The sequence below is a fragment of the Thunnus maccoyii genome, chromosome 1 (assembly GCF_910596095.1).
Source record: "Thunnus maccoyii chromosome 1, fThuMac1.1, whole genome shotgun sequence".
Lineage (NCBI taxonomy): Eukaryota > Metazoa > Chordata > Actinopteri > Scombriformes > Scombridae > Thunnus > Thunnus maccoyii.
Genome location: NC_056533.1, coordinates 32419239 through 32443242, shown reverse-complemented (window position 1 = coordinate 32443242; position 24004 = coordinate 32419239). Strand labels below are relative to the sequence as shown.

At 36.1% G+C, this 24004-nt stretch overlaps 1 protein-coding gene across 1 annotated transcript in view; it reads left to right on the top strand.

Moving 5' to 3' along the window:
- luzp2 (leucine zipper protein 2) overlaps positions 1-24004 on the top strand; it is a 165115-nt gene that overhangs the window by 78826 nt on the left and 62285 nt on the right. Inside the window, exons 2-5 of the mRNA XM_042414264.1 lie at positions 156-273; positions 5351-5421; positions 8256-8337; positions 17331-17393. Coding sequence (XP_042270198.1) covers positions 156-273; positions 5351-5421; positions 8256-8337; positions 17331-17393 — 334 coding nt within the window. The remainder of the gene's footprint in view (positions 1-155; positions 274-5350; positions 5422-8255; positions 8338-17330; positions 17394-24004) is intronic.

Below are 24004 nucleotides of genomic sequence, written 5' to 3'. Positions count from 1 at the left end.
TTTTCTCCCCTATTGCTCTACCCCTTAGCTTTAACAACGGTGCTTTTAATCCAGTTTAAAACACCTCCTTGTCCCATGGGTGACAATAAAGAGTAAATTCTCTCAGCCAGTGGAAGACAGTTAATAGTGAAATCTTTCTCTCATTCTCTTAACAGACAAAGTTACAATGGGTTGGAAAAGACGCTGAAGGAAGTCTTCAGTGAACGAAGCAGCATCCTGCACCAGCTCTCCAAGACATCAAAGGAGCTGGACAGCATAAAAGGCAACATTCAGGTTGGAATTTTACATTTTCTCTTTGAAAAACATGGCAATGTTAGAAGGCTATGTTGGCTGTGAGTTTGGAGATGGGTGTAATTTTACAGCCTCTAATTTCAGCCATTACATGACTTGGAAATGAGTGATTCCAGTTATTCTTCTCACTTATTATAAACCAACTCATGGTTATTAAATATTAATGTGGAAATATTTTCTATTTGGTGAGTCAAACCATTGTTTCACTGGTGATGTTTTACTGGAAATACAGTTGCTGAATGAGCAGTGCAGAGATGGAAATGCATATCAATTAGTAAGTAAGCAAACTTTTTTGAGCACTAATGAAAACAGAAGTTACAGACTTTTCCCAAGAGAGAGAAAATATCAAAAAAAAATATAATAAAAAAAAAAAAGACAGGATGATCAATCGAGACAACTGTTTCATCCACTTTTCAAAGCCAGTTTATCACAACTTGGGTTTTATTTGTACAGGTTCAACCATCAGTTCTATCAGTTCCCACCAAACTTGAGAGTTCTGGAAACACAGAAACATCACATATGAGTATTTTGAAAAGCACTCTATAAATCAAGTGTTTATTATTATTATTATTATTATTATTATTGTTAGTTTAGTTGAGTTTAATGACCAATGTCTTGGTTAAACTTTGACCTACTGCACATGTATATGCATACTGTTTTCTTGTGTAATAAGGGATTATTACAACATTACTTTTTGGTTTTACAGTACTAGAAACTAAATGTTAAGTGAGGATGCTTTCAAAGCTAATGCCGTTTTTTTATTATTATTAATTAACTTCATACAAAGTTCAGTAAACAGAAGTAACCTAAATGAAATCATTATTTGATATGACCATGCTTTGCCTTTAAAACAGCACCAATTGTCCTCTGTATACTTGCACACAGTTTTTCAAGGTACTTGGCAGGTACAGACGGTTGACATATTAAAGGAAAAACCAACATAAAGTGTCTTAGTAAGCTGTTGGGCCACCATTTGCCACAGGAACAGCTTCAATTCGCCTTGGCATTGATTCTACAAGTCTCTGGAACTCTTCTGGAGGGATGAACACTATTCTTCCAGAAGATATTCCCTCATTTGGTGTTTTGATGATGGTGGTTGAGAGCGTTGTCTGACGCGTCGGTCCAAACTCAACTGGGTTGAGATCTGGTGACTGTGAAGGCCATAGCCTATGATTCACATAATTTTCACACTCATCAAACCATTCAGTGACCCCTCGTGCCCTATGAGTCATTGGGTCATTGTCATCCTGGAAGAGACCACTCCCATCAGGATAGAAATGTTTCATCATAGGATAAAGGTGATGACTCAGAACAACTTTGTATTGATTTGCAATGACTATTCCCTCTAAGGGGACAAGTGGACCCAAACCATACCAGCAAAATGACTAATTCCTTTGATTTGTCACCTGTCTGTGGGTTGTTCCTGCATCTTGGAGAACTTGCCACAGTTCTTCTATGGATTTAAGCTGCCTCAGCTACTTCTGTCTCTTCATGTAATCCCAGACTGACTCCATGACATTGAGATCAGGGCTTTGTGGGGGCCATACCATGTGTTGCAGGACTCCATGCTCTTCTTGTCACTGAAGATAGTTCTTTATGACTCTTATGGGGACATTATCATGCTGCAGAATACATTTGGAACCAATTAGGCACCTCTCTGATAGTATTGCATAATGGATAAGAATCTATACATATAAAGTGCCTAAAAGCTAACCTGGCAAAATTGTCAGTGTGTTACCGTGCTCCCAGATTCCAGCAGCATCGATTATATTATAACCAATGGTCTGAGCTACAAAAATACCACCCAGTCTGTTATAAACTGTAGTTTTCCTTTCATTGTATCCATCGTAAATCAGGGTACACACTTACTTTGAAAGAATGCGATGGCTCCTATCAAACCACAAAGTAAACAAACCTGTGGTTTCAATGAGAGATCCATGCAGGTTTAAGATTTACTTTTTGTCAAAAAATGTAGTGTTTCAGTGTGAGAAATGTTAGTATACTGTATTAACATATACTTTACATGTATATGTGTTCTGGAAAGCTTTGAAGATTGTTGCCCTAATTAAAGTTGGTTTAAAAACAAAGACGCCAAAAAAAACAACCATATATATATATATATAAATATAATATATACATATATTAATACACACACACACACACACACACACATATATATATATATATATATATATATATATATATATATATATATATATATATACCGACTCCTACAGTGAGTGTTATTTTAAATAAAGTAAGGATAAAATATGGTTCATAAGACAACTTTAGGTGGACGATAATGAGGATTATTATCCCTGTTGCAAAGGGAGGTATCTGTTGGTTCCGCCAAGTACTGGTCTTGGACATTTTACCGAGTAATGTACCTTATTATACTGTAGATATTATAATTCTGTGAGCTTCTCACAAAATACAATTATCTCAGAGTTAGATACTGCACATCACTTCCCACCAGTCAGATTAGGTCAACTTCATTATGGCTCTTGGCAATGACAAGAAATGAATAGAAACTCAATTATACATTCAGATATTTTAATCATTCAGTATTTTTCAGTCGCATCAATGTATGAAACAATGATCTTGCAAAACAATCCTCCCTCTCCTCTTGGACATTTAGACCTTGGGTTCCAGATGCCGCGGGTTTCTGCACAGCACTCCCAATGCTGCAGTATGAGTAATAGTTTTCTCTTTGCAGGGTGTTGATGTTTTTAAGCTTCAGGGAACTTTTTTTGGCCATTAAAATTGTCAGTAAATCAATAATCAAACTAATGATTTGCAAACTTTTCTTGCGTCTGTGTGTGTTGGTAAGAGATGTCTCGTGCCTGAAAAAAGCTCATGTACTCTGGCTACCATCATCCCCAGGACAGACTTTGATGTCTATTCACTCCAGGCTAGCAAGGTTGGCATCTATCTTTGCCCTGGGCCCTCGCTAGCATGCTGGGCAGGGCAGAGGTTGGGGTAGATTTGGAATGGTGTGCTGTGGAACAAAGCTATTCTTTACTAGGAAAACATTATCTACATAAAAACCATCAACTTTTAAAGGAGAATTAAGTCAACAGGGACAAGCACTTAGTATTTTGGGAGAGATTTGATGGAGCAAGTGTTTATAGTTTTAACGAGTTGCCCTCTAGGTGCAGGTCAGCAACCCTGATAATAAACATCATGGCGTGATGGGGGAATTTATTCTTGGCAGTTGCTCCTGGGTGAGAAACTGCATTTAGAACTATAATAAGAGTTATTTAGCCCTGCACCTAACTGCAGCCTTTGGGAACAATTTGGATCATACTTTGAAAAATAACCTCATGAAACATTTGCAAATAAGTTAAAAGTAGATGTTTTGCTGTCAAAATTCAATGTCATGATCACCTAACTTGAGGGGATTTGCACATTTAAGGATTGTAGACCAATCCAGTAGGTGCCATGAGCTTGTCCTGTATGACTTTTTTTGTTGAAAATGAAAACAGTAGTAGAATTTGAATGAACAGAATTTATTTTGTTCATTCGGTTTTGACAAATTACATTACAAGTAGGATTTTAATATCTGGAAAGTATTACCATATAAATTTTAAGACATTTCTGTAACTTCACTGTAAAGTCCCTACACTGCATTTTACAATCTGTAACATTGGGCCAAGTTAGGTATGAAATTAAATGGGTTGCTTTATGGCATTTTTATATTTTTTTATCTAACTAGAACACACCGGCAAGAAAAGTTTTTTTTTAAAACTGTACACTTTGTCACTATACTAAATTCATGCAACTAGGATTGATACAATAAAACACAACACAGCAATAATAAAAAAAGATTTGGCTTTTTATTGTGATAGAGTCTTGCACTCTTCAACTACAAGTTGAATTTCATGACACACCGTAGTTAACAGAAGCCCACATCTCTCTGGTAGATAGAGAAATACAATCAACAATTCGACAATCTATGGACTGCTTTTGGAAAATGGATAGATTGTGTACTTGAGATATCTGGCATCCAAACTTATAACTGGAAGTGCATCCAAACCATAAACAACAGTGAGTCTGTTTTTAGATGATAAAGTTAGGCTTGTAAAAATGTGTGGCTCAAGCTTTTATAATGCTTTTTGTGGACAATGTTGCAAGGGAGTGTAGAAAACTGGTCATTTGACTCATGGTTCAATGACAGATGATACAAATCACTGAATTACAGGGGACATCCCTTGAGAAAGGAAGTAGGAACTGTTGTGATTTTGCTACTAATACATAATTCAGCGCAGTTTTACTGCTCTAACTGCACAGTTTCAATTTGACATTATCTTGAGTAAATATGCATTCCCTATTGTCAAGAGCTGTTGTTTGCTTCTTTCCTTTTTTTCTAACTCTTCAACATAAATGTACATGAAACAACATCAGGGACTGGGGAGGAGGAAAAACATCTCCTCTATGACAGGAGGATACAGGGTTTATGGAAATTCAGTGTTAATTGCCACAGATATCACCTTCAAGCACAATTTAAAGAGAAGTTATCTCCCCCTTTGATTCCACATTTTCTTAGAAGTCTGGAAATTTCTGTCCAACTCATATCAAATAAAAAATATCTCGGAGGGCTCGTAGGGCAATCAGAGACGTGACTAATCCATAATTACCCATCAGGCAGGTGCTTAGGCTCCAGTAGAAGCCAATCTGTGTGCTTTCCTCTACCCTCGTTAGGATTTTTAGAAGACATTCATCACCAGATTGTTATAGGCTACATCATTTTTTTGGGGCATCAACAACATTTTACATCTGCTGCATCATTTTATATTACCAGTATTCACCCCAATTATTTTATGATTCTGAAGTTTTCGACATTTAGTTCCCCTATGACTTGTATAGTTAACATTGAAGCTTTTTGACTTTTTTGCTTGAAGTGAACTTACAACCTTAAAAACCAAGGTATATTTTGAAACACACATGTATGCAGTCTGTTTGTTTTCCAATGTCTCGTGAGTGCTTTGAAACAAGTCTCATTTTGGAGTTGATCTTTGTCTTTCCTCGAAAAACAAGAGTCTGTTCTGTTCTCTTTTAGTCACTGAAAAATGATGACTCAGTGGCCAAGAAGGATGTGCAGAGGATTCTGGATCTCAGCCACAAACAGAGGTAAAGTGAGGTATCATGAGTGACTTAGACATGAGCTACAAACAGTGCTGTTGCTACTCACGCAAGTCATAAAGATTAAGGTCAAGACAATAATCATCAGTAATGTGTGGTGAAATGATCAAATCTAAGGCATGCAATTTTTTTATGAACATCAAACATTTGTAATTAAATAATAAATAAATAATGTCCTAATCCCTTCACCATCAATCAAGTGTTCATTTATCAATGATTTAATTATAATTATCACATATTAAAGCCCCTGAAAACTTCAAATCTTAAGTATTTCTCTATAACATCAAATATGCATAAATACACAAAAATCAAAGTGGGAAAAAAAACACATCTTTAGGTATTATTTATTTCAAGTGTAACACTCAAAAATCTTTTCTCACCCACGCAGCCTCACCAGTTCTGCATGGGAGTAGTTTGATACAAACTGATTGATAGTGCTGGTGACATAGACAAACAACCCAACAACTGTCATCATATTTTGATCCAAATGTTGCCACAGTAGATCCTGATTGGTGCATGGAACTGCCTCAGATCACCTTTTTTTTTTCTAAACCTCATCTACATCAAACAAATGATAAGGGAACAGAAAAGAAAATCAGAAATCTCTCATGTGAAATAATCAAAACTGTAACTTTTGCAGAAAATAGTGTGTTCATATTGGATCCCATCACCCATAGCAAAATAAGCTTATGAGGTCTGATGATTTATTCACCATTATTGATGCGGGTTATTCTAAGGCATTGCTCAGTTTGCTTATACATGGCAGTATACACAGAAGCAGTCGGATAATACATAATACAATCATAAATCATTCTTGTATATTTGAAAATAATCTGCCTGTCCTCTTTTTGTGAAAAAGCACATCAAGCATCTGTGATTTAGTGCTATATCTTTTTGCAGGCGAGCTGTAAAAGTGTTTACCTAAAGTGCTTTACCAGTTAGGATTGTCTGATTAATGTTGTGTGTAATGAGTCTGTTAATGATTAGGAGTCATTTGTGGCCTCCATGCTCTCTGAAATGTCAGCCTGATTGAAGTCCAGCCTCCTGTGTGCAGTATCTTGATAGCTAATCAATAGCCTATCACCAGTCCATGGCAGCTCTCACATGTCATCAAGCTAAAAACCATAAAGCAGCAGCTTAGCTCAATGTTGCCTACCAAGCATTTTGTTAGCCGCAATTTTTATCAAAGTGTCATTAATCCACCCTTAGAGTTTCATCTCTGCCAAGTGTGATTACTAGCTGACTCCATCATGGTGGATGCAGACAGGTGATTCATTGCAAGTCATTTATTTTTGACAACTCTTAACAGCCATTTGATTGCTTTTTTGAAAATAATTTTGCTACATACTGTAATACGACAAACAATGTTTACCAACAGATCAGGCACAGAAATCAGAAATGTTGCGTTTTAAGGTTTCAAAACAGCAACAATTAATTCAGCTGTGATTTAACCTGCTGTCAACCTATTTGTACTCACTCGTCGTAAGATTACTACTCTGTGCCTTCAAGGTATGACAATTTCACATTTACTGTGCCCTTTTCTGTCAGTTTGGGCAGTTTTGATGTTGTTTGTACAAAATGTTTCCAAGTGGTGGATGCAGGAGATGGGAATATAAATGAAATGCCAGAGGAGTGGTGGTTGGCTGGTTGCTGTGAAGAAAAATGTTTGCAAGGCTGAACTTATGCCAAGAGACAAGACCACTGGCATATAAAATATGAGAGTGCTGTATATGGCTGTTGAGCAGTGAGATACTCTCCACACAAACATTGAGCATTGCTGTAATACCTTCAAAGATACTGCCGTCTGACTACACCACTGACCGACTACGACCTTGTCATATAGTCTCAAACTTACAGCCATGCTTGGAAACAGTAAATAAATTGTTACCTCTAATTTAACTGAGCTCACTCGTAATGAAATGTCTACAAGCGTTTTTAAAACCACTGACCCACATCACTTGCCCACTTGATTCATAATTCAGTGTGCATTGCGGTTATCTGTGCACAGGAGCATCAAACAGTACTGAAATACCCATTGCATTCTAATTCATTAACATTTATGTTAAACATATAATGAATGCAGCACAAGACTTCATACAGAATGAATAAAATCAGTGTTGGGTGTTCCAAATGCTCATAGGCTACTGTATAATGCAACATAATGAATACTACATACTGTGTTTTCCTTATACTACATCTCCCTATTGACCTAGAATCAAACTGCGTTTTTCCATTTATATGATTTTTTTATTTTATTTTGGTTTGTCTTTGTTAAAAGGTGCATTGACACGATTCTTTGCATTTATTTAAGGGATAACTAGCTATACACTGAAGGAAAAATTGCCTGCAGCTGAATGTTTATATTCAAACTAGGAAACATAAAGGATTAAAACATGTGAAATTATGTTTGAGGCGTAAGAATGGTAAATGTTTAAAAAAAAGGGTAAATGTTTGCATCACTGCATCATTCATTTATACGGTGGAAATGACATGCCAAAATTGAATGTTACAAATGTAAGTGTGACTCACAAAACTTGACCTTGGTCATGAGAAAAAAATTACTCTTAAGCACAATCAAACATATCCATACAGCTTTGTTTTTACACATTAAAAACATTTCAACATTTTTCTAACTGCTCAAAAACAGCATGAACTAAATTTAATACAAAATAAAAGATGTGAATATGTCAATGTTTTTTTTTTTGTTGTTGTTGTTTTTTTCAACAAATATTAAGATAATAGAGTGAAGAAAGCCATACAATAGCAGAGAGTGCAGGAAGATGTGCTAACAGAGTGTTTCTCACTTCCCTCTCACTTGACAGAGAGGAGATGAAGTCCCTCCAGGCAGCCTTGCAGAAGCAGCTGGATGAGGCAAATGAGAGAGCAGAGAAGCAGCAGGCCACGGTAAGACAGAGCTGACCTGACCATCAACATCCGGTCTTCTCTAACCGGCCCTGTCACCTGTCACACAGGTCCCTTAGTGATCCACGCTTATTAGCCAGCAGCCAGCTCTCTCGGCTCCTTGCCTCACCACTTAATTGAAACTCTCAGAAATAGCAAGAGAGCGCTTTGTGTACTGTCCACCCAACCCCCACCCAAACATTAACAAGATTGAACAAAGGCATTATAACCCTAAGAACACCTATCCATCTCTCTACCCATCTCTCCATCTACAGTATTAACCATTCCATTGTTCTATCTATCTGCGCTGACCAACCGCACTGCTGTTTTAATGCACGGGCTCGGTGAAAAAAAATAAAATTCACAGGGAGAAAAAAATCATGCTTGACTTTGTGTGGTACTCCCAAGGTATTAACCCAAGGGGCGATTAATACCTGATGTTTGTGCAGGTTGGACAGAGCAATAGTTGATTTGTGATGGTGCTTGTGGGAGGGGGAGGGGGCATGGTACTTTAATGCAACTTTGTTCAACCGAATGTCACTCTGCTTCTAATTACGTTCTACACAGGCATCTTGAACACTATCTGACTTATTCAATAATGAAAGATGATTCTTTTTTTTGATTAACCATTTGGTCTATATGTCAGAAAATCGGAAAAAAACACATACACACACACACACAATCACAATTTCCCAGAGCCCTAGGTGATGTATTGAAATTGCATGTCTTGATCGACTAATAGTCCAGAATCGAAAGCTATTACATTTATTATCATATAGGATTAGGGCTTCAACTAGAGTCAAAGATTATATCTTTAAATGTCTTATTTCATCTGAACAACAGCCCAAAAGCCAGATATTCAGTTTACTATAATGCATGACAAAGAAAAAGCATTAAATCATCACATTTGAGAAGCTAAATCCAGCAAATTTTTGACTAAAACAATTATTCGATCATCAAAATTGTTGCCAATTAAGTTTCTGTTGACTGAAGAATGGATTAATTGACACAGATGCAGGTCTATATAGGATAAAGAAAAACAGAGAATCTTCATGTGTGGGAATCTGCAATCAGTGAATGCTTTGCTTTATAATTTGATGATCAATATACCTGATGAGAAATGATATGAAATGATTTAAAAAGATGCTTATTTGTTTTCTGTTGATCAATAAATCGATTAACTAATCATTTCAGTTCTAGATAATTTTAGTTTTTACAAATGATTGTAAATAACTAAAGTTTGAATATTACATCATCATGTATGCAGATGATATTCTACTTATAATTGTACTAACTAAAGTATAAGAGTTGAGATGCAGCTGTGTATGACTAATTTATGAGAAACAATATTATTTTAACATCTAAATCCAATTAAATGGCAGTTGTGAACAGATTAAGTTCACTTAGAGACAATTACCTAGATGTGTCTCCACTATACAAGGCTCCAAAGCAGGAAAAAATTATTTAGGTTAAATTACTATTGTAGAAATCATATTTGACCATCATGGTCATATATGCATATTGACAGTCTTGAGAAGAGACATTGGTGTCAGCTCAAAATATTCACCTTTGGTCACTCAACTAATCATGATTAGTAGATAATTCATTAATGACAATATCAGATAATTATTTTTTATTTATAACATCAACATTAAGAAACAAATAACAATGAATTTAAAATGTGACTATGTGACTGATCACACTTGGAGTGTGTCTGATATTGTTGTTTTATTATATATATATATATATATACACACACACACACACACACATTATATACATACACATTATATATAAATACATACATACGCATTCATTGTTGAAAGGTTCTGCTTATGCATATGCACTATCTTACTTTGCTGTCCCATGTTTGTATCCTCATACATTCAAAGAGGCAGCCTCCCGTTCTGCCACAAAACTCCTTATCAACAAATCATCAAGAAGCCTGACTGGCATGGAAAGCCTCTGGGATTTCCAATTCATGCAAATGAAAAGCTTTTCCTGTTATATTCCTGACTTTCTATGCACAGTCACAAGGTTTAATGTGCACCGTGACATTACAGTCAACAATCAAATCATCTGCACTGTGAGATAAACAATAGTACAGTAACATTTCAAGTGACATTCATGCCATTTTCCTAAGACCAAAGACAACTCCCGGTTGCAGGGTCTTATGTTTTCAGTTTGACATTTATGTTCTGTTAAATGGTATTTATCACCCCTGCTTAGATTCAAGATTAAAACGAACACCTCTGCAAATGTGGGAAAATTTATTGCAGTTTCTGATGTGCAGAAATCACCAAAAGCACACATGGATCAAAAGAAAAAAGCCAGCATTCTGCATGCTCTGAGTGTGTGTTTTGTAATTTCTGCACATCCAAAGCTATAATAAATACTACCACAACTTTGGTACGGACTGAAATATCTAAACAACTATTGGATGGATTGATATGAAATTATATACAGATATTCATGGTTCTCAGATGATGTAATCTAATAATTGAACTATATTTCCTATGGACACCATCCAAGACATGTCGTCGTCTGAACAACAGTATCTCAGTGCCACTTTTCAGCGGGAGGGTGCAAGTCTCTCAGACTTGCGTGTCTCAACAGTTCTTGGTTGTGCTGCACTTAAACAAAACAAACTCAGGTATTTTCAAACCGTAAACCATGCAAAGGTAATCTTTGACTTAACGTCTAAACCAAAAGGAATTCTTGGAGGACATTTTAATATTTGGTTTATTATTTCGAAGGGAGATCAGGTTCAACATCTATTCACAGACTCTTATTTGGATTTCCTGGGTCTGAGTGAAACTCAGCTGAACAATAATATTCCAACAACTATGATTGATGTTCCTAGGTTTGCTTGTTATAGAAAAGACAGATGATCAGGAAAAGAAGGGGGAGTCCTGATCTATATCAGAGACACCCTCAAGTGCACTGAAATTAAACTGGATAGGTTTGATTTAGAATGTCTAATGTTAAACATTGTCTTGTCACCTCAGATGAATTTGAACATTGTAATTCTGTACAATCCTTCTTCTTTCAATATGTCTTTTTTGGGATTTAGATGAATTGTCAAAACTGTTAAATTGTCACAGTGAAACTATATTACTTGGAGATTTTAACATAAATTGGCTAGACAAAGGCAGTAAACAAAAACCCAAAAGGATCACAATCAAAATATAAATAGCATCAAATGCCCAACAAGACTTACACTAACAAGTAAAACACTTATAGATCTACTGTTTACGAATAAACCTGAGCGAGTGATAAGAACTTTTAATTTATTGAGAGGTCTGTCTGATCATAATTGGACCTTCATTGTCAGGAAACTGATGAAGAAACCTTTGCGTTTTGGCTACAGACCAAATGTCAATAATCAACAGAATTAGATTCAAAAGAACGATATCCCTCAGTTTGAGAATGAAGTCCTAAATATAAATAGGGATTTAGTTCTACAAACATATGATTTAAATAAATATTGTAATATCTTGATGGATTCAGTTGTAGATACAATTAAAATATGTATAAAACCATTCAAATGTGGTAAAAAAAAAGGCCTTCACTGCCTTGGGTTAATAATGACATGAGAGATCTCATATCATTATTACTAATGAAAAGGAGGGATCTCACATTTAAAAATAAAATCCTTTCCACAAAATTATACATGGATACTCTTACTTTTAAAGTGATCAGTGAATTGAGAAAAGCAAAGACCGCCTACTTTATGCTGTTGATTGCACAATCGTTAGGAAACAGCTCATCTCTTTGGAGAAATATCAATAAACTTACTAAATGAGAGTCTAATCAGAGAAAAGGAATAATTCAATTGAATTTAAGTGGAGTGATCAGTTCAGATGGCATGGTAATTGCAAATGCACTTAATGCCTATTTTGTCCAATCAGTGGAAGAACTGGCAGCAAACTTTAAACCAATAGAGCTGTCAGAGACTTCAGTAAATGACATAGAGAATTCCTTTTCTATCATACAGACTGATCAAGGTAAAATATATATTGGGGTTAGACACTGATTTCATAAAAAAAATATACTGATACTCTGATAAGGCCTAGTTTATCCATTTATACTGGGGAATTTCCTCAAATATTTAAACAAGGAATTATATCTTCAATTTTTAAGTCTGGAGAACCTGACCAAGCTTGTAATTATAGACCGATCTCAATTCTCCCTGCAATCTCGAAAGTTATTAAAAAGTTAGTGGCAGAGCAGTTGATCAGTTTTCTTGAACGAAACCAGCTTCTGCTTCCAAAACAATTTGGGTGTCAACCAAGATAGTCAACAGAAATGGCTATATGTTATCTTATAGAAATTTTTAAGAGGATTCTAGATGATGGTGAAGTAGTGGGAGAAGTATTTTTAGACCAGAAAAAGGCCTTTGATACTGTGAATCATGAGATACTTCTAAATAAACATAAAAAGCTGAACTTTTCCCAACAAGCACTTAGCTGGTTTAAATCATATCTGGAATCCCGAGAGCAATGTGTCAAAGTTAAAGGTATGACATCACCCCATGGAAATTGCAAAATGGGCATACCACAATGTTCCATCCTGGGACCACTGCTGTTGTGATTATACATTAATGTGCTACCAGACAGCTGTAAAGAGGTTGGGTGCCAAATGTGCGCTGATGATGCAATCATTTATGTATCCACAAATACTCCACATCAGACTGCAAAGTTACTGAACAGGCGAATGGTTGGTGTCTCACAGTGGCTTCAAAATAACTTCCTAACTCTGAACTGTGCAAAAACTGTTTCGATGTGCTTTTCAATAAGACGAAAAATGTGTGATGGCTTTATGATAACTATTGATTAGAAAGAAATAGAGAAAGGAAGAGACAGAGATGTAACCGACCTGTGCGCTGGTATTTGACAAGTTTTTTTTTTTCTTATTAAAAACAAATAATTATTAAAAATATTTGTGTGAAACAAATATTCATAAAAAAAACCACTATTGAGCTATGTCGAATAATGTATTTGTATTCAGGCACACCCCTAGTAGATACAGGGAAATGATTGATTTATTTATTGACTGGGACTGTGTGCAGTTTTAAACATTAAAGATGCACTGCACCAGAGTTAGCTCGAAGCTAATTTGAAACCATAGTCCCTGACAAAAAACATACAACAGCACAACAACAAACAGTACAAAGCAAAAAAAAACAAACAAAAAAAAAACACAGAACACACCATGCAAAATACAAAGCTACACACAGCACACCACATACACCCACAATGTCAATTAGAAATTAATAATGAAAACTTGTTAAATTAAAAGCAAGACTACCTGCGCTAATGAGAATACCATAGATGGAGTTTAGACTCAATGGTCACACAGCTGATTGGGCTTTAATAGATTTTTTAATTTGGCCTTGAATGTATTAATTGAACCACTGTTCTTCATATCATCAGGTAGGGCATTCCACTGAGTTGTGGCTTTCACAGAGAAAGCTGACTGCCCAAATGCAGTGTGACAAAATGGTATGGTACAATCTTGTATTGAGGATATTCCGGAGGATCTAATAGAACTTACTGAGTGAGTGTACACAAAGTCACATAGTGGAGGAGGGGCAAAACCATTTAAATTTTATAAACTAGGCACAAATTTGAGAATAATCTAAAATTCTCAAAGCTTAGTAAATTGTATTTCTCCAGTACCCTACAGTGATTGAAATGCATTGGCTTTTTTCCAGAGTTTTTAGAGTTTGTTTGTATAAGGACTCAAGAGGTCTTATGGCTGTTTCTCCAGCCTGCCCCCAACATGTGATGCAGTAAGACATATGAGAAAGATTCATAGCTGCATAAATATCTTGGCTGCGTCCAAAGAGAGACAGTTTCTATTATGTCTAAAATTTGCTAAGTTGTACTTTATGGTTTTAACCGTTTTTTTTAACATATTTCTTAAAGTTCAAATTTGGATCGAGTGTCACACCAAGATATTTAAAATCAGTAACTATGTCAGTTTTTTCACCTTTGATGAAAATATCAGTGTTAGAGGTTGTACCATAGTCTTAGAGAAAAACATACCCTTCGTCTTGTTTACATTTAGACTCAGACATGATTGATCAAGCCAATGTGTGATCCTTTCCAATGCAATTGTTAGCTTAGCAGAAGCTAACTCAGCTGTTTTTGCATTTGTACACAACGGTGTCATCTGCATACATTCATAGTTCTGCATCATGACACTGTTGAGGGAGATCATTAATATATAGGCTAAATAATAGGGGACCTAACACTGACCCTTGTGGAACACCCATTGTGCACTTCATGTTACTTGACAATGTGTCACCAACTTTAACACACTGTCTCTTATTAGATAAATATGAAGACATCCATGCCAGTGCTCTAGATGAGAAGTTAAATTTAGAGTTTCGATATTAAAACATCATGATTGACTGTGTCAAATGCTTTACACAGATCTAAAAATACAGCATCATCTAATCCTCCTTTGTCAAGTCTTGATTTAATTTGCTCTATTAAGTGCAAGGTAACAGTTTTGGTGGAATGATTTGCTCTAAAGCCAAATTGCATACAATGTAGACCAAAATTGCTTGTATTAAGAAATGTTGTCAGATGTTTAACGACAATCAACCTCTGAGAGTACTGGTGTATACTTATTGGTCTGTAGTTACTGGCTGCAAGGCGGTCTCCAGATTTAAAAATAGGCGTGACAATGGCACATTTCCAGTCATCAGGAAAGGAGCTGTGTTTAAAAGACATGTTAATTAAATGAGTAATAGGGGGAGTTAAAATATCTTTGTGTGATTTGATAAACAAGGTGTCAAATTGGAAAGCATCTCTGCTTTTGGAGCTTTTTAAGGAGCTGATGATTTTGTTTACTCGTAACTCATTAGTTTCTACCAACTCGAAAACCTGGCCTGTAGCATCTACAGGAACAATATCCAGTTTCCTTTTCATAATTATTTTTTTCCTAACTCATATACAGACTCAAGAAAAAAAAATATTAAAGACAGAAGCAACAGTAAGATGATCTTTCCCTGTACTTTGAGTTTAAAATCTCCTAAAAATTTTGGGTCCCTGCTTGTGAGATTGTTGATGTTTTTCCAGATCAATTTACTGTTGCCTTTTGCCTCATTCAAAATATTGAGATAAAATGAGATTTAGCTTCTCCTGGCTCTTGGATAATTTTGTTCCTTAAACCTTTATAAATCAGCATGACAGTGTCTCTTCTAGTTTTAATTTCCCTCCTTAGTGCTGCATCTCTAGATTTCATTAGTTTCCACAAATTTTCATTAAACCACAGTAAATTGTTTTTATTTTTAGATCAGCTTAACACCAACACGACACCTAGCTTGTGCTACACTTCATTTTCCTACTCACTTTCATTCTTTACATTTCACAAGCCATATAGAGCTAAAGCAAACAAAACAAACAAACTATTTTTAACTGAAAATCTAAATGCTGCAGCAGGATTTTTTTTAACCAGTTCTGTAGGCTGTGGCGGTGACTGAAAGGCTCAAACATGAACCTTGATGTTATTATGCCGTGCTCTGGGATGTGAGTCAACTGGGGAGGCTTAGTTTACAGTTCCCTGAGGTGCATACCTGGTATGAGGTCACCAGCGCCATGAATCTTTTCTTCTTTGTCCTCAGGGCTATCTTGATGACCTCTCTCAAGGACACACAACGCTTTAAAGCCGTCTTTACAGAATGAAAAACAGAAAGAAAGACAAAATCTTGACCTATCTAACCCCCACTCCCCACGCACACACACAGATAATTCGTTCTTTTAGATATACGGTAGCCATTGGCAGCAGTTTTCCATCTGCTCTTGGTGTTTGAACCTCTGTCTGTTTGCTAAACACAAGCCATGGGCCTGCACCAGCAAGACATGCTGAGCTCATGATAAAAGGATTGCGATAAAAAAAGATATCACTCTGACTTGATGAGCATATGGGCTATTAAGTCAGGCACATAGTGGAAAATAGGCAGTCGCTCACTAGGAATAAATGCCTCGGCAAATCATATGTGCTGCAGTCAGAGAGTCGTGGATGGAACGTTTCTGGACACTCGTTATGCTAAACTAACTTTGTAAGACATGAGGGAAATATACTATGTGGCAGCAGTTTTTATCAGAGTTAAAAAGTCTTTAAGCCTTGATAAGTGGCAGTCTGAAAGTGAAATACTGTGTTTTGAATTTCACTATAGCAGGGGGCCTCTGTGCCTCTGTCAGTTTATGAGGAACAGTGTTCATTTATGGAAGGAGCCTCAATATACCACCTAAATGTAAACTTACCAACACTGCTCATATTGGTTAAATTAAAGACAATGAATCAAATGCTGACAGTGTTTTTTTTTTCTTTTTTCCACTTACACTAGCATAATCACAAGCATTTCGCACACTTCACTGCTAATGCATAGAGGCTGCTCTATTTTATTTATTTATTTATTTATTCATTGATTTTATTTTGCTTTAACTTTCCTTCATTTTTATTCAGTGACCTTAATAATCAAACAAATCAGGGTCAAACTACACGGGGTGTTTCTTTCTTTCTTTCTTTTCTTTTAATGTGTCTTTATTATTATTTTTACCATCCTCAGGGGAAGAGGCAGTGACTGAAAGGTTCAAACATGACCTTTTATGTTATCATGCCCTGCTTAAGGATGTGAGTCAACTGGTGCAGTCTAGTTTATAGTTCCCCAGGGTGCCTCAGTTGAAAGTGAAAAAAAGGGACCTTGACTTTATAAAGAAAAAAAAATAGATGTTTTTTCTCTTTTGTCAGTTTATGATGAACAACATTTGCTTATGGTAGTACCCTAAAATATAAATGCAAATTAGAAATATTTTAATTCTGGAGTACAGTAAATCAGATACTGTAGTGCCATAATTACATCCATTCAGTGCACTTATGGTATAATCACAATATATAACCTTCATTTAAAATGTTCATTGAATGACAGTAAAGCTGGTGATTCAGTATGGCTCTTCTTCTTTTGTTCTTTCTGTCTTCAGATCAAATTAATTAAAGTGGAGATGGAGAAAAAAACCAAAATCATCAAGGATTTACAGCAAGAGGTGAGTCATCAAAGCATCATTTCACATTTATTTGAATCACACTACACCTACACTACACCTGTATTCAACTTCATTAATGCTCAGTTTAAACTTTCACAAGGTATAACCATGAATGCAGAATTTACTCTAATTTACTTATCAGGAGCCCACTTTTCCTGCCTTGTCTACTTCCATTCCATTTAATGATTTTCTGTTTGCCAAATGCCTTTTGACAATCCCCAGAGACAAGACGGGGAGAGCTTGTTGCTTTCAATCAAAGGTGGACATTCGCTGGCATGAATATATCTATTTTACCAAGTACTTTGTAAACACTGGAGTGTGTCTTTGATCACGATTGTGATCATGACTGCTGTGGCTTGTGTTGGTTGAGAAATTGGTCTCTCTTGTTCTGCCTCCTCTGCAATGGATTTCTCACTGACTGTCGAACATCAGTGCAAAATAGTTCATCTAAAAAGAGGCATTTCTCTTTGATTCTGAGGGGATGACACCAAAATCTGATGTTCACTGTTGATGCCTTAAGATAGCTGGGGAAAAAAAGTTGTGCCTGTAAATACCATTGTAGTGGTACAAAAATATATGACACCACATTATCTACCGTTTGATTTGTTATCTATAGGAATAAGATAAAATAAAATACAGTCACAAAAAACATCAAAACAACATGTAGGCCAATGTTAGATGCAACAGCAGCCTTTAAATATCTTAAGTGTTTCTACAGAGTTTCCATTGTTATTTGTGCCACAGAGGAGTTTGTCTGACAGCAATGTGACATGAAAATAGGAGGAAAAAATCTAATAATGAAACTTGTTCAGAAATCATGCAGCACTGGCCACTTAATTGCTATATTTACAACCTCTTAGTCAGTATAACTGGAAACATACATTGTGGAGAGAGTTTTGCTGCTTCAGATTGACACGAGACATGTTTTTTACGCTATTTTCATATAGATTTCAATGTGTCAGCTGTGGTGGAATGTAACTAAGTACTCAAGTACTGTACTTGAATACAATTTGGAGATACTTTCACGTTACCTATTTCTATATATGAATCTTTACTACTTACTACTACCACTACATTAATTAGGCAAATATACTTTTTAACTCACTTCATTTATTTGACAGTTAAAGTTATTAATTACTTTGCAGATAAAGATTTTACACACAAAACATATGATCAGTTTTTACAATACAGTGCATTGTTACATCCTAAACTACCCAAAGCTTATAAAGTAGCTTAGCTTTCTTTGAACCAGCTACTACATTAAAATTATGCTTATGTTAATGCATGAGTAATAATAATCCAATAATATAATTTATAATAATAACATATCACTCACAAAGGCAATTCTACTTCATAATGAGTACTGATACTTTAAGTGCATTTGCTGAGAATACTGTACATGACTTTAGGAAGAAGTAAGAATAAGAATACAGGACATTTACTTGTAATGGAGTATTTTTAAATTGTGATATTGCTATTTTTGCTGAAGTAACAGATCTGATTACCTATTCCCATGTTCTTGCTGGAACCACACTGACATGGTGACTAATGGTGACTCATTATACACTCATTATTGGCTATAAGCCAACTTTTTTTTTTTTCCATAAAATAAATTTCCTAATGAACATGTCAGAGGAATACATAAAACCTTTTATAGATTACATAAGATCATATTGCCTGCTGGCATACTGTAGTCACACAGTACATTTTCTGTGAACTGCAGGCAGACTATTAAATTGCATCACGAAATCATAAGAAATGATGAAGAGGCACTAAAAATTACTACGCAGAGTTGAACAGAGAGATCCACTCACTAAATAGCTCCTATTTAAAATGCTTGAAATGCTGTGACGTTTTGAGCATTTGGTGTGCAGATCTCTCTGTTCAACTCTGCAAAGTATTTTTTGATCCAGCATCCATCTTATTGGATATCGGGATGTGAATGTCTTTCTTATCATTTCTTCCTGAAAATTATTACGCCATACTGCTCACTGCTGCAGTGAGCAAACTGATTTTCACCAGATGTTCAAATTAATTTGAAACCAATTTGACTAAACTCTGCTTTGGTAACATTATCAAGTGCTTCAGATGAAAGACCTAACAATGACATAATGAGATCAATTTACTGCAATCAAACTGTTGAGAGAAGTACCTGCCAGAATGCAGGTTTTTGTAGATTAATTGGGTATGTACACTTCATTGTAGACCACAGGTCACATGCATGGTGTTCATGTTTCCACTGAACTATCAAAGTTGATAAAACTGATGGAAAAAATGAAGTCACATCTGAAAAATAAATATATAAAATGGTCTGGCATTTAGCTGCCCTAAATTTCATAGAGACTGTGTGGTTTGACTATGCACTTTTGGGACCTTTCCTGTCACCATTGTCTGTGCACATTTTCCAACCAGGAAGTGCATTACTCTTACACTTTGCCAACTTAATGTTGTTGAGTGTCTAAAATAGCACACCTTCTTGCGACCATAAAGGGGTCCTCAACTCTCCTGCAAAAGTCACTGTAATCAGCTGATTTCATTTGCAATTATACCAGTTGGCAGTAGCTGTTTTCAACTGGGAGCATATTGTTGCTTTGCTGCTTCCTGACTACCTGTTTAGTTAAGCCAATAATTTAATTTACGTAAATGTCTGGTTTAGTTAGACTCACAAAATACAATAAATGGAGTAGACTTAGGACCAAAGGAGCAATGGCTAAAAAATATGTGTGGTGTTAACCAAAATCTAGAAACAAATACACCTTTGTGACTGTTCTTTTTTCTTGTTGCTGAATGGATCATCAGCCACATAGTAAGAATTTCTTTCCCAGTATCTCATTTTGTTGCACAGTTTATGGCTATGTAGCCGTCATAAACACACAGGCACTTCTACAGTAGCTACATAATGGAGCTATATCCTGCCATCAATGGGTATCATCATGGAAGTAAATTGAAGCCTTTGTTACAACCCTAAGGTGTTCTAGGGGAGTAACATAAAACTAGATGAACAACCTGAGGAATCAGTTTAAGTTTCTCAATCTTTTATTGGCAGATATTGAAGTTTAAAACTGAACTTTAATGGGATCCCAGGCCAAAATATGAAACCAACCAGTGTTGATTAGAAATAAAACCACTGTAGCATCAAACTACTTTTATATTAAGATTTTAACTTATTAAGATGTGGGCACTACCCTTCTTTATTGAAGAGAAAATGTCTCATTACTCAGTTAAAAAGTCTTAAATGAATCAAGTATTCGGTCAATAAATATCAATAGCTAAACATCTTAATGATACATGATAAAGAGAATAATAAGTCTTAAGTTTTGAGATAAATTGTTCACTTAGTCGGCAATAGTGATGAGGTATGTAATTTGATGTTATAAAAGGACAGATAGACGTTAGGAAAGTTAACATAAGTTCTCTAAAGGCATTTAATAGTTTTTCATTCGACATCAACCCTTGATCACAAAGCCACGTTATGCCCACTATGTTGAAGATTTGTTCCTTCAGAGATGTCTCGGCAGGTCTGGGTTGTTGTGCTGGGTTTAGCTCACTGGTGTGGCCCCCTTGTGGCAGTGTGGCATCGTGGGGATGTCTCAGCAGGTCCTCTGCACTTCAGTGTTGAGCCACTAGTGAGGTGGGGTCCAGTCTTGCTTCAGACTACACCGTGAAAAAGTCTTTACTAAGCCTCCCGGTGACGCCGTGGGTGAGCGTGTCGTTGAGCAAGTGAGGCCTGACAGCGGGGCCTAACAGTCAGTCTGGCAGCTTGCTTCATGGTCCTGGTTGTCTGGGACGTGGCTGGCGATGAGTTCAGGCTTTTACTGACTCTTGTAATCTTTGTTGAGTGTCGAATAAGAGTTATTCCTTTAGTCAGATAACTTCAAAACCAAAATACTGACTGTTAAACGTTAAAGCATGAGGTTTTGTGGTACACATTACTTCAAAAGAAAACAGAAAAGGAAAACTGGAACTTGTTTCAGTTGCGTATACTTTTGGTGGTGAAATAAAATAATAAAGAAGACTTCAAACAACCTAAGATAAACTAAAACAAAGTTTCTGAGCTCAGAAGTGAGGAATCAGCTTGGGGCTTCTGTTTTTATCAGCTCAGCCTAAGACAGTAACCCTAATGAATATTAATTCCTTTGTTTGGGACTTCTAAGGTGGCTGCTGATACTCTGACTTGAGATGGTAGCCTATAATTTCTGAAATTAATGAATTAATTCAAGTTTGACATGCAAAAAGGTCACATACTTCAGCACTATGATCCAACAATCAGGATTTCAAACATGACATTTGTAGTGACTAGATTAAGCATTCAGAAACACATGGATTTAAACATAAATCCAATATAACTCTTACTTCATAATATGTAAACCCTCAACATGACATTCTTCAAACATGTCTTTAACATTATCAAAGTAGCACAGTACATGAAGCCACACATATTCTTTAGTGTTAAGACTTTGTTATACACAGTCAATAGATAGCAGTATTGTCACATGGTGAGAAATGTAATAAAATTAGATTATTATTAATTCAGTCATCTTACATGCACAGTTATAAAAGTTAGACAATTCTTAAGGGGAAATTATGCTGAACAACACTATCTAGTGTATATGATAAGTAGACCACTTAACTAACATTAATTGAAACTTGGCCAAATCAGGAGCTATACCACCGAGAAGTCACTAAGGAATGCACTTCTCAAATTTATTGCAGTCTCTGTGGAGCTAAGCAGGACCCTAAAGGGGAGTCTTTGTCCATGTTAATGCGGAGTTGTCTGGTCCTTTCTCTGGGTCAAATGACCCAAGAGTCATTTATGTTTTTAGTTCAGTCATTAATTTAGTTATTTTGTCAGCCATGGTTTTCGTAGGAGGTCTGGCTGACCTCCATTCTTTCAAGCCCCCACCTGGGAAGAAAGGTGGAAATGGGTCACTTCAAAAGTCTGGACAAACACTCACCTCCTTGCTTCGGAGTTAAAGAAAGTTTGTGTCTTGAAAAATTCAAAAACAAACGAGGCTGTCCTCCTAGACTACCCAAAATAAGTTACAATCCTTAAACTAACTCCCTAGCAACACAGAAAACAGTAGAAAGGAGAATGGCAGGAGTTTAGATATGCAAAATTAATAACAAGATAATTTACTGATTGACTGATATTTGACAGCAGAATGACAACTGTTCTGACATTAACCTGGCAACAACATATAAAAGAGCTATGGAGTAAGTCCTGGGAAAATAGCTGACAATGCACAAATGCTCAACAGAAAACCCGTATATTATCCTTATACACCACCCTGGTGCTAAGGCCTATGGAGCCCAAGGAGTAATACAGCACATTTTTAACACATTTTAACAGCTACACATTCATCTATAGGGTAATGTAACAGCCTTGAAATATAATATTGGTCAACATGCACTTAAAAATAATATATGAGGTATCAGATGATATAAAAGAGTGTCTTTGAATGTTATATATTTAATTTGTTCTTACATGCTTAACTCTGTGGGGGATAATCAGAGGTAAATGTAGAGACACTTCTATAATCAATCCAGTGATTTACACAGTAGGAGGTTGCACATGTTGGCAATACTGCGCAGCAGATCGGTTTAACTGACTAAATGACCCATAAAGGAGGCCATGATTTGACTTTGTAATGAACAATTAGGGATTCCTTTACTCTTAAACAACATCCTGATTTGGAAATAGAATGAGCACAAGACACTGATGAAGACGGTGATCTTTGCTCTAATGTTGGTCGCAAGCAGTTCAGCTTTCTGCATGGTTTATATTTTTATATGTTATAATCTCAGGCCTCCTGTTAAATCTCATTACCATAAGCCAATCATCGATGTACACAGTAATCTTGCCAAAACAAAGAGCTGGCAAACAGTGTTGCCAACAGTTTGACCTGAATTAGAGTTAACTGAGCTGTAATTGAAGAGATTCCAATAATGAAGAGTAGTTTTTGGTAGAATTGCCATGTGTAAATGCTTTTGCAAACCAAACAGCACTGAGGTTAGTTACTGAGATTTACTCTGCTGGCAGGAGGAAGAGACAAAGAGCAGTACAAATGGAAAGCACTTTTTATAGACCTCTTACTCTCCAATCATACCAGTGTTTCATTGTTGACATTTTGATGTTGTCTTTTTCTGTCCCAGATCTACATATCTTGGAAAAGGTCCTCTCTAGGTTTGAGGGTCTTTGTAATCACATGCAGAAGGGGTCATTTGTGGTCAGTAGAAGTCTGGGGACTTTTCTGACATCTGTGACGCTCTGACATTTAAGTCGTGGCTACATGCAGGGAATCATGAGAAACAGTCTCCTGCATCTGTTACTACTTGTGTGAGTTTCAGAAAATGTATTGTGTGCAGAAACCCAAAGGTCAGAAGTATTATGCATTATCATGTTTCTACCTTAGAGTCCACTCTCCTCAATCTTATGATACACTCTCAACATTGCACCTTAGAAGGGAAGTAATTAGACAAAATTCTCACATAATATATTAATTATATACAAACATATATTGTATATAGATGCCAGCATCTTGGCATCCACACTTATAGCAATACTAAGGGCCTCAAAGGTGCTAATGTAGCCTCAAACATGTTATTCTGGT